This window comes from Gallus gallus, chromosome 5 (assembly GCF_016699485.2).
Source record: "Gallus gallus isolate bGalGal1 chromosome 5, bGalGal1.mat.broiler.GRCg7b, whole genome shotgun sequence".
Classification (NCBI taxonomy): Eukaryota; Metazoa; Chordata; class Aves; order Galliformes; family Phasianidae; genus Gallus; species Gallus gallus.
The window spans coordinates 16,462,578-16,473,933 of NC_052536.1; the positions used below are offsets into that span (position 1 = coordinate 16,462,578).

The following is an 11,356-nucleotide window of genomic DNA, read 5'->3' on the forward strand; positions in this document are numbered from 1 at the left end:
CAGAAACAGCTTTAACTGTTTATTACCCAAAGCATGCAGCTATGACACGGTTCCACACAGAAGGTGCCCTTCCCAGCCTGGAACACTGAGGTGAGGACAGGGATGGGGTACAGGAGGCTGCAAGGGGCGGTGGGAAGTGCTGAAGTCTCCCCTAAACCCACCAGAGCCTCGTGGGGCATGGTAGAGACAGGGTGAAGGGAGGGAGCGACTGAAGGGAGATGCACATGGTGGCATCATGAGGATGCCAGTGGAGTCCTGAAAGAGTTCTCCCTGTCCCACTCCCAGCAGAGCAGCTTTCACACTAAGAGGGAGCTTTTGCTGCAGGGAGGCAGAGAGCTCCAGGCTTCCCTGCCCCTCACCCAGTCATCTCTGCTCCACTCAGCCATTTCTCATGTTCACAAGCTTTCACTTCTCCTTTCCCTTCTCTTAATTCAACTGCGAGAGGAGGAACCACCCACCAGCTGCACCCCCTCCTCTTCATTTCCCCAGCCACCTCCTCACCAGTGGGACGTTCAGAGTGCTTCAGCCATGGTCTGGGTGCTGAGGGTGGTCCTCCTCGCTCGGGCGCTGGCTATGGCAGTGGCAGAGGTCGAGAGACCCCAGGAGCCGCCGTCCTCCGTGGGGTTTCAGGACTGCAAGAGAGCCCTGAAGCTCCCAAGCCTGGAAGTCCTCCCTGGGGGTGGCTGGGACAACCTCAGGAATTTAGATATGGGCAGGGTCATAGATCTGAGCTACTCGCTGTGTAAGACCACTGAAGATGGGTTCTACATCATCCCAGATAACATCTTCACCATTCCTCGCAAGCAGAGCAACCTGGACATCAACTCCGAGATCATCGAGTCCTGGAAGGATTATAACAGCGTCACCTCTGCCTCCATCAACCTGGAGCTGTCCCTTTTCTCTGCAATCAATGGCAAGTTCTCTTATGACTTCCACCAGGCCAAGACCCACCAAGTGCAGGACAAGGCGGTCACCACTCGCGTACAGGTCAGAAACCTGGTTTACACAGCTAAGATTGACCCAGGAGCAGGCCTGGACAAGGGCTTCAAGAAGCAGCTGTTGACCATCGCCAGCCACCTGGAGAACAACCAGACTCGGATGGCTGATTTTCTGTCTGAGGTGCTGGTGCTCAACTATGGCACCCACACCATCACCTCTGTGGATGCTGGAGCCAGCTTGGTCCAGGAAGATCAGATCAAGGCCACCTTCCTGAAGGACAGCTGGGCCATGCGGAGCTCCATCACCGCCTCGGCCGCTGTGGCCTTCCACAGCATAGTCAATGTGAAAACCAAGGACTCCGAAGGCACCAGCTCTGCCTTCACCAAGCAGTACCTGGAGAACCGCACCAACTCCAGGGTGGAGAGCATCGGCGGGACCCCCTTTTACCCAGGCATCACCCTTAAGACCTGGCAGGAGGGAATTAGCAACCAGCTGGTGGCCATCGACCGCTCGGGGCTGCCTCTGTACTTCTTCATCAGCCCCAGCACTCTGCCAGAGCTGCCCAGCCCCACAGTGAAGAAGCTGGCCAAGCGGGTGGAGATGGCCATCCGCCGCTACTACACCTTCAACACCTACCCCGGCTGCACCGATGCCGCCTCACCCAACTTCAACTTCTACGCCAACGCTGACGATGGCTCCTGTGTGGGGACCATGACCAACTTCACCTTCGGGGGAGTCTTCCAGGAGTGCACCGGGCTGGCCGGCCCCGACACCAATGAACTGTGCCAGGTACTGCAGCAGAAAAACCCCCTCACCGGGGCTTTCTCCTGTCCCACCTCCTACAGCCCCGTGCTGCTGGGCATGCAGGAGCGGGAGGAAGGCCACAGCCACCTGGAGTGCCAGAACAAGTGCACCCTGGGCATCTTCTGCCACCGCGTGTGCAGGGACGTCTTCTGGCTCTCCCGGGTGCAATTCAGAGCTTATTGGTGCGTCGCAAGTGGCCCAGTGCCCCCAGACTCGGGCTACCTCTTTGGGGGGCTGTTCAGCAGCCGCAGCGTCAACCCCCTCACCGGTGCCCAGTCCTGCCCCTCACGGTACTTCTTGCTGAAGCTCTTCGATGACCTCAGGTTGTGTGTGAGCCAGGATTACGAGGGAGGCAGCCGGTACGCGGTGCCCTTCGGGGGCTTCTTCAGCTGCCAGACAGGGAACCCCTTAGGGGGTCAGCACCACGGTACCGCCGAGGACCCCTACGCCAAGCGCTGCCCCACAGGCTTCAGCCAGCACTTGGCACTGATCAGCGACAGCTGCCAGGTGGACTACTGCGTCCAGGCTGGCATCTTCACGGGGGGCGCACTGCCGCCTGCGCGCCTACCACCCTTCACTCGACCCCCTGCCAACCTGCCAGCCGTCGACACCGTGCTGGTGAGCAGCGGGGATGGGGAGAGCGCCTGGGTGCGGGATGGGACGGGCCGTGCGTGGCGGCTGGCACAGCCCATTGAGATCCAGCAGGCAGCAGAGATGGTGAGGGGGCGGGGGCTGACGGGGGGTGAGGTGGCTGGCGTGGCTGCAGCAGTGGTGGTGGGGCTCGTCACCGTCCTGGCAATGGTCTGCTATGGTCGCTGGAGGTACAGGAGAAGGGGGTACCTGGCTATGGGTGAAGGGGCCAGGCTGCCCGTGGAGAGCCCAGAGGACAGCACCACAGTGAACATGGGTGAGGGACACCAGCAAGAGCCAGCAGGGCTCACGGAATAAGCATTGCCCAGCCGCTTGTGCTCCTAACCTAGGCAAAGCCCCTGGCCCACTCCTTTCCCTGAGGCACAGCTGTGCAGTGCCACCAGCCCCCGCACCTCACCCCATTCCCACGACAGGTTCACCTCTCCGCAGCTCCAGCTACGCTGCAGGGCTCCACCACCCTTCTCCCGGCCCCCTGATTGACCTCCAAGGCCACCGCCTGGGGCCATCCCACCACCAGGACCCAACACCAAATCTCTCCGCCAGCCCCTGCTCTTTCCCAACCAGCTCAACCAGCTTTGCTGCTTGAGAGATAAGCAGTCCCGATACCCCATTACAGGCCGTGCCTGCTCTCTCCTCCTCCCCACTCCCAGAAAAGGAAATCCAGTGCCCTTCAAAAAGGCGCTGAGGTTGTTGGAGTACCTCAAACAGCAAGGGGAAGCCATGCAAACCCCCCTTCCTGACTCACCGGATAGACTCAAGTCCATCGCAGAGATTCACTGCCTGTAAAAGCATTGATTCAGGGACCAAGTCCTTGGAAAACACCCTGCTCCCCCCCCCCAAGCCCCCCAGCTATCAAACACACCCCCCAGCGCCCATTCCCACCCGCAGGAACAGGAGGGCGACCCGCGCCTCCATGTATATCTATCGTGATAGATATACACACACATGCAGAGAGGCACGGATCACTTTTATTTCAGCCAGCAAATAATTGCATAGGCAACACAGCATTAAAAAATAATAGTAATAAAAAAGGAATGTTGTTAAAAAGCTGTGTCACATTAGTCATCAACCTGGCCCCCCCGAGGGGGGGAGGGGGGCCCTCTCCCTCCCCCGGATCACATGAGGGTTTTGCATAGCTCCAGCTCAGGTTTTTCTGCAGCAGGGCAACCTCGGGTGCAGCCATGCAGAAATCACAATGCTGTTCCCCTGCTGCAGAGCTGCCCAGAAGGGGATTTCCTAGGGACAGAGGGTTTCTCCCTTGAGGTAGAAGATGACAGCCCATGCTAAGGAAGGGGAGGATAGGGGGGGGACGAGGTGACTGGCCCTCCCTGCGGGTGCCCGCTCCCTCGCCTGGTCACACAGACGACGGACAGAAGACAACAGAGAGGCCAGGCCACATAGGGACAGTGAGCACTCCTCCACCATCCGCTTTATTGATGCCCTGGGGTGCGGCCAGCTGGCGGCGATGGACCCCGCGGACGGGGGAGAGGAGAAACAGCAACGACGACAGAATGATGCACATCAGGACGGATCCCTCCCACGCCGCCGTCCCCCAGGACGGAGGGTGAACCAACCCCAAAGGAGAACCAGAAGGGGACTAAACAAAAGGGGCTACGAGGACCCAACCCCACAAGGAGCAATGAGGGGGGGGGGACAGGGGGCGGTTTGGGCAGGGCCTCCGCCTGACTCACCAAGCCGGGGTGTCTCACGGGATGGAATCAGAAGGAGGGCATAGAACAGCCTGTGGGGAGGGTGCCCCCCCAGCATCCCCCCTGGAGCCACAGGGCCCACTGCTCCCACCCCATGTGGCTCCAAGAGGCCCCGCGAAGTCCCTGGGTCTGGTGAGTGCCACCAGATGCCATGCAAACCCCATCCCCTCCCCTTCCCCCAGCCACACTTACCCCCCAGCACACCAACCCCCCCCAGCCCAGCCCAAAATCACTGTGCCAACGCACCGCCAGCCACCCTCCACCCCTTTGAGACTTCACCAGGGACCCCTGAGCCATGGGACACAGCTGGAATCCAGCAGGAAGGTGATGGCTTCCCATCTCTCCCTGCTTCACAGAGACCCATGGGCAACAGCTCCACTGCGAGGCACTGAGCCCTTCTGGGTCAGTGTCCCCCTCCCCCCACCCCCGCATCCAGAGCACCACCAGGCTCAGCCACAGCACCATGTTCCCCTGGCCACCTCCCAACCACCACCACCTATATGTACATATATACGACAAACCCCCAAAACACGAGGTATATAAAATTCAACACGGGGACGCCCCCATACGAACAGTTCAAGGAACCCACTACTGGGGGGAGCAGGGGTGGGAGACATGCTTCCCCCCCCACACACAGCTTCCTACCACCCTCCAAGCCCTTCCCAGTATAGGGGCAGCCCAGACAATGGGACCCCACGGGGCACAGCTCAGACACAGCCAAGAGGAGGAGGAAGGACGAGGGGGTCTGGTCAAGATGGACCAGAGCCCCCAACCTCTGTGGACAGAGAAGACCAGTCGGGATGTACCAGACAGGACAGACAGACAAAGAGACGGGTGAGGGACGAGGTAGGGCCACAGCCAGAGACCCCACAGCCCAGCTCCCACCCACAGCCCAGCACCAGGATGGGGTCCCAGGCCCAGGTGGGTATCAGGGGGCACCAAGTCAGGCTGGGACGTGGGTGATTAGGGAGGGGAGGGTCCTGGCTTGCCCTCCCCAGCTCCCACAGTGCCCTGACAGCAGCACCCCACATTTGCATGGGACAACGCACAGCAGCGACTGGCTGCTGGGGACGGCCAGGCCAGGGTCACCTTTGTGGCTCACAGCACCAGCTGGCTCTGCCAGCAGGGAGGGGACAGTCTTAAGACACCCTACTACACCCCACTGACCTGGAGCTGCTCCCGGTGCCCTCCCAGTGCCCCAGCTGGGTTTCACCGGTGGCTTCTATCCTTGGATACAGCAGTGGGAACCCTCGCCACGGCCTCCCCACCACCGTTCTCAGTCCTTCTCCTGTGCCAGACTCTCCTCCGTGATGCCCTGGGCTGCGAGCTCGGCCAGGACGTTGTCCAGGTAGTTGATGTCAGGGTAACCGTGGCCAGTGAGGTTGGAGCCAAACTCCGTCTTGTGGTGGATCTCATTCCATATCACTGTGTCTGACTCACCCGTGGTGCTGGAGGTTCCGATGGCAAAAATCAAGCGCCGGTCCCAGGCTACCAGCAACAACTTCAGTACCTGGGGAGGGGGAGACGGAGCAGGCAGCAAGGTGGGCACAGGAGCTGCGGGCAGCACCCGCCTTTGCTCAGCACTTGACCACCCAGGCAAGCCCTCACCAAGGCTGACCAGGGATCCCAGGAGCAGAGTCCCATCCCAATGCTGTTTCATACCAACCAGAACAGCAGAGCTCTCTAGCACGCCCAGGCCAGGCTACAGGGAAGGAAGATCTTCACCCGGATTTGTCTGCCAGAGCCAAGCTTGCTTTTCTCCATGCCCCAAATCCCAGCTCCTGTCCCTCTCCCCCTCACAAGCGCACTTCACCAGCCTGAGCCCCTCTCACCTTCCTGCCCTTCTCGCTGTCAGGCAGGTAGCAGTGCCGCGGGAAGCCACGGGCAGTGAAGCTCTTCCCCGGGTTTGGATGCTCCGGCCCCTACAACGTGCAATAGAAGAGGAAAAATAGAATACAATTTAGAGCTCAAAAGCACACTCTGGGTGCAGCAGAACACCGAAACTCCATCAGAGGCAGAGCTGCTTGCTGCCGCACGGGGTGGGCTTAACCACAAAGCAGCTGCACTCTGACAGCGGCCCCAAAACCATCACCCCCCAGCCTTCTGTCACAGTGATGCAGCAGCGGCAGGGCTGCGGGTCCCCACAAGGATGGCTCACCACCGAGGCACCCCCCAGGACGCACCTGCACCCCTGGGGGGATGTTGTAGATGATACGGATGGTTTTGCAGTCAGAGTGGCCAGGAAGCGCGTGAGGGATGATGTGGTACTCCATCTTCCCCGGGGGCTGCGTCCCCGTCTTCACCCCATAAATGGTTTTGCAGGTGGGGCACTGCAGGCTGCCATCCTGAGAGAGGGAAGTAATGAAAGCAGTGCTCCCCAGCACCAGGCAGCACAAACACACAGACATCTCCAAAGCACTCGGGAAGCAGGAGGGGACCGGGAGGGCCTGCAAAGCAACTGGAACGAAACACCCGAGGTCTGAACTGTTCTTCCTCATCAGCCACACGAGCCCTACCTCTGTTTTTTGTTTTGGTTTGGCAGAAAGAGAAACAGATGGCAGAATAACAATCTCTAAGCAACGTGGAATGCGTTTTCCCAGGCATGCCAAACAAAACAGCCCTGTGCAGAGGGCTCAGAAGTCCACCTGCAGCTGGAAAAGCAGCGGTGGTGTGTGCACCGACCAAAGGTCACCTCCCCAGCCCTGGGAGGGAAGCGAGAACAGGAACCACAGAGGGGAAACAAAACAACCATACAAGCCCAGTTTGTGATTCAGCATTTCCAGCAAGCATCGGCGCACCACGGACCGTTTTATGGAGACACACGGTTATGGCATGCACCAGGACCCCCCAGGTCACCAAGCGGGCGGTTCGGGCCCCCAGGGCTGCAGCCTCACACCTTGTTGCCGTTGTTGTACATGGCCACCAGGCAGTGGAGGTGGAAGATGTGTCCACACTTGGCCAGCTTTCCCACCAGGTCGGGCTTGACGGCCGGCTGGGGGCCCTTGTAGCCGGACGGCGCCGAGAGCCGCTCCATGCAGATGGTGCAGTCCTGTGGGGAGCGGATAGGGGCCTGCTGACACGTGCCCGGGGCATGCAGCCCCTCTTCAGAGGGGCCACGAGGAGAGGCCGCAGATACATAGCACAGCCCAGGGGCACTGCCACCTCCCACCCTACGGACAGCCCAAGCCGGCCCCACCGCTCGCACCTCATCCGGCGGATGCCGCACCTTCTGCAGGTATTTCTTCAGCACCTCTTCTGGAGCTTTACCTGTGGGAGAGAGAGAGTCAGCAGGGCCGGGGAGGGCGGGCCCACAGCCACGATGGTGGGGAGGGCCGGAGGGGGCTCACCCTTCTTGGCCTGTTTCTTGGTGGTCTTGCGGCAGGTGTGGGAGATGCCTGGGATGGACTGGATCTCGCTCTTGCTGACAGGCGGGGGGTGCAGCACCAGCTTAGGGGGCCGTGTCAGGCAGACAGGCAGCCCGGCCGCACTCATCAGGATCCCCGTGATGCCTGAGGGGGGGAGGGAGGGCAAAACAGCGCTAAGGAATGAGGAAGACCCCCACAGACCTCCGTGGTGGGGCCATCCTCACCTGCCAGAGCTGGGTTCACAGGGCTGGAGCCATTGAGGTTCTTCACAGGGACGGTGGGGACCCTGCAGAGAAAGCACAGGACCAGATGAGGGCCTGCAGTCCGCACCAGACAGCAGTTTCCCAAGCAACCAAGCGGGCCTTGGCTGGAAGGAGAGAATTCCCCACCCGGCCCCGTGCCCCCCGCCCTGCTGCCGCCTTTTCTCTCGCTCTTTAGAAACTCCGCCTGCATCTCCAAACCATTCACAGCCTCTTTTTGTCCCTGGGTCGGTGATTTTTTTTTTCCCCCCCCCCTCCATTCTCCTACAGCCACCGCACAGCCGCTCCCCCCGCCCCGCGGCAGGGCTCTCTTCCATGGGAAAGTTTCCCGGTGGGTCAGGAGCGCAGAGGGAAGGGGGAGGACAGAGGGAAGGAAAGGGGCCAGGCTGTGACAGGAGGCCGACGGCAGAGCAGACAAAAGGGAGAAACAGCGCATTGAGCGGCCCCCACCCCGCCACAAAAAAAATGGTCCTCAGAGGGTGGGGAAGGACCCCTTCTCACGGGGCCCTAAATGTCTTTTCTGTGGCAGGGGAAGGGTGGGGGACAGAAAAAGGACTGAAGAAAGAGCAGCCCGGCCTCCTCATTGAGATGCGGCGGGGCGTTCGGCGCTGCCCGCCCCCTCCCCACTCAGGGGGCCGGGGGTGCCCACGGGGAGAGCGAGGGGCCGGCAGAGCCCTCGGCCCGTGGGTGAGGGCCAGGGCCTCCCTCCCACCACGCTAAACGGCTCGGGGGTGCCCACAACTGCCCGCACGCACGCAGCGGGACTCACCCCGAGGCAATAAGCACGCGGGACTGGGCGATGGCCAGGCGCTGCAGGTGGCTGCGGTTCAGGGTGCCGAGGCCGGGCCGGGCCGCCTTGCCGCTGCCCGCACCGGGAGGGCTTGCGGCAGGGCCGGCCGGGCTCAGGGCGGGCGTGCTGGCCGCCTGCCGCCGGACACCCTGCGAGCCCAGAGGCTTCAGCGATCCGCGCGCCGCGGCCGTGCCGTCGGGCACCTTGGCACCCGGGGTGGGTGCCGGGGCCTTGGGGGCAACGGGAGGAGCAGGGGGAGCTTTGCGCGGCTGCAGGGTAGCGGCCCCCAGGCCGCCGGCCGACACGGCGGCTTTGACGCTCATCACCAGCAGGCACTGGGGGCAGGCGCAGGCGGGGGCCGGGGGGGCCGCCGCGGCCCCGGGGCTGGCCGGCCAGGACTGCGACTTGGGCAGGGCGCCCGACACCAGGGGGTACACCATGTCGAGGCGGCGGCGGACGCGGCGCTTGCGCTGGGTCTGCCGGTTGATCTGGCCCATCGTGGCGAAGTCGATCACGTAGCAGAAGCCGATGGTGCTCAGGTCCACCCAGGGGTGCTGCTTCTCGTACGCACGCTGGATGGTGATGCCCACGTCCATGTCGTAGGGAGTCCAGGAGCCGCTGTCGTTCTCCCACTCCCACACGACGCCTTTGCCCGGCGCCGAGGACGGGTCGTAGTAGCTGCGCCGCACGGGGCGGATGGTGCCTGCGGAGGGGACAGACGTGTCATCAGAAGCCGGCACCGGCCCGTGGGCAGGGAGCACCACGGAACCGCCCCGACCGGCCTCGCCGGCGTCGGGACGACGGCCTCCCGACCCGGCCGCCGTCCCCGCCCTGCCGCGGCAGCGGCGTGCCTCAGTTTCCCCGGGCCACCCCGGCACCAACGGGACGCCCGTCGCGGCACACCTCAGCCAGGTCCCGCAGCAGGACACGATCGCCCCGCCCTGACCGGCCACGCGCCCCCCTAAAGCCCGCAGGAACGTCAGTCCCCCTTAATCCCGACCCCCACCGCTACCGTCGGCTCCCACGCCACGCCGGGTTCCCCCCGCGCAGGCCGCAGACCGGAGAAGTGGGTCACCGCCCCATCACGCACGGGGGCACCCGGTGGGGGAAAAGCTGCCGGCACAAAGCAGTGCCGGGGCCAGAGGGCAGCGGGGCCTCGCCGCACGCAGTGATTTATCCTAATCCGGCGCGAGGCGAGGAGGGCGGCAGCGACGGCATGCGGCATCTGGCGGCCCCGGCGCTGTGGGAAAGCGGCGCCCCCCCCCCCCCCTTCTCCCCCCCCCCCCCCGGCCCGGCGGCCGGCTGGCCTCCCATTCAGCGGGGGAAGAAAGGGGACAATAGCTATTCAGGGCCTGCCAGGGTCGCGACCCCCCCCAAATCAGAGCTGTTTAATGACCCAAAATACCGACATCCCCGGCAACCCGGGGAGAGGCGGAACAATTCCCCTTTCAGGCCTCCTCCCCAGGGCAACAATAGCCCTCAGACACATGGCGCTGAACGCCGTCCCCCGGCACCAAAGGTCCCTTGTCCCCGAGCACCCGGGCGGGCCACGGTTCCCACCGGCCCCGGGCTGCCGGGGAAGGCGGCACCACCAGGGGACGCCGCCCGGGGACGAGGGACGCCGCCATCCCTTTCCTGCGGCCGAGCGGGGGGAAGGAAGGGGCACAAAGCCCCGTGCCAGGCACGCCCCACACGTCCGTGCCCTGCCTTTCTTTCCTTACACCTGCGCTCGGCCCCCGGGGATTTCCTAACACCTGTCCGCGCTCCCCACCTGGCGTCCCCCTGCGGCCCCACCTGTACCCCGCCGTGTCCCAGGGCGCGACTTCGTCCCCACAGCAGCCCGTAGGGCCGGGCTCGGGGGAGCGCGGGGAGAGCCTCGCGCACGGAGGAAGGGTCTGCGGGGAACGGGAGAGGTCCGCGGGCTCCGGCCGGCTCAGCGCTAGGGCAAAAGGCTGCGGGTTGCAACGGGGGGTTCGGGCAGCAGCAGGGCCAGCTAGGGGCAGGGAGCACGCAGACGGCAAGGAGCAGAGCCGCGCAATTCCAGGTCAGGCGGCGCGAGGCGAGCGCAGGGCTCGGCGCGACGCGACGCGGGGCTCGGCAGGGCGGGCAGCGGCGGGCAGCACGGCACGGCGGCGCAACCGCGGGGCGGGCAGCGGGACGTGGAACGGAGCGGGGCGGCACAACGCAACGCGGGACCGGCAAAGGCGGCGCAGCGCGAGCCGGCACAGGCAGCGCAACGCAGCACGGGCCCGGCGGCACGGCACGGCACGGCACGGCACGGCACCGCGCAGCGCAGCGCGACGCGATTCCAGGTCAGGCGGCACCGCGCGACGCGAGGTGGGAACGGGGGCAGCCCCGGGCCGGCCGGGCTCACTCACCGGTGTCCTGGCGGAACTGGTGCATGGACTGCAGGTCGATGATGTAGGGCGCCAGGCGGCTGTCAGCCTGGCCCAGCACCACGCTGCCTCCCGCCCGCGGCCCGGCGCGGGCCACCGCCTCGATGTGATGGCTGACGGCCGGGCTGTAGGGCCGCCACCGCCCGTGCTCGTTCAGCCATTCCCACACCACCACGGCGGAGGCGAGCAGCATCGTTCCTCCGGCCCGGTCCGCCGCCGCCGCCGCCTCCTCCTCCCGCTGCCCGCGGCCGCTGCAGCCCGCCCCGCCGGCTCTCGCATGCTCCGCGGGGCCCTGCCCTGCCCGCCCCGGGGCCGCCAGGGGCCGCTCAGCGCCGCGCCGGGCTGCAGCGCCTCTCCCCCGGCGAGCGGCCCGCGGCGGCGGCGGGCGGCGGCGGGGGGCGGCTCCGCATCGCAGCGCCCGCGCGCCGCGCACCGCCCGCCC

The 11,356-nt window shown here is 64.5% G+C and overlaps 2 protein-coding genes across 2 annotated transcripts; one reads left to right on the top strand and one right to left on the bottom strand.

The window, feature by feature from the left end:
• Positions 1-505: 505 nt before the first annotated feature.
• MPEG1 (macrophage expressed 1) lies at positions 506-3,441 on the top strand. The gene has a single exon (XM_003641374.6). The coding sequence runs from the start codon at positions 529-531 to the stop codon at positions 2,689-2,691; it is 2,163 nt and encodes a 720-aa protein (XP_003641422.2). The 5' UTR covers positions 506-528; the 3' UTR covers positions 2,692-3,441.
• DTX4 (deltex E3 ubiquitin ligase 4) lies at positions 3,341-11,348 on the bottom strand. Its single transcript, XM_015286836.4, has 9 exons — positions 10,897-11,348; positions 8,498-9,221; positions 7,693-7,754; positions 7,451-7,612; positions 7,309-7,370; positions 7,000-7,152; positions 6,287-6,448; positions 5,936-6,025; positions 3,341-5,613 (listed from the first exon to the last, which is right to left on the bottom strand). Exons 1-9 carry the CDS (start codon positions 11,105-11,107, stop codon positions 5,380-5,382), a joined length of 1,860 nt encoding a protein of 619 aa, XP_015142322.1. The 5' UTR covers positions 11,108-11,348; the 3' UTR covers positions 3,341-5,379.
• Between the last annotated feature and the right edge of the window lie 8 nt (positions 11,349-11,356).

Excerpts from the sequence above, each read along its gene's own strand:
- DTX4 (XM_015286836.4), bottom strand. The coding sequence starts at position 11,107 with ATGCTGCTCGCCTCCGCCGTGGTGGTGTGGGAATGGCTGAACGAGCAC. Across the intron at positions 6,026-6,286 it reads ACATCCCCCCAGGGGTGCAG|GGGCCGGAGCATCCAAACCC; the intron begins GTGCGTCCTGGG and ends TGCACGTTGTAG. Across the intron at positions 5,614-5,935 it reads ACAGCGAGAAGGGCAGGAAG|GTACTGAAGTTGTTGCTGGT; the intron begins GTGAGAGGGGCT and ends CCCCCTCCCCAG.
- MPEG1 (XM_003641374.6), top strand. The coding sequence starts at position 529 with ATGGTCTGGGTGCTGAGGGTGGTCCTCCTCGCTCGGGCGCTGGCTATG.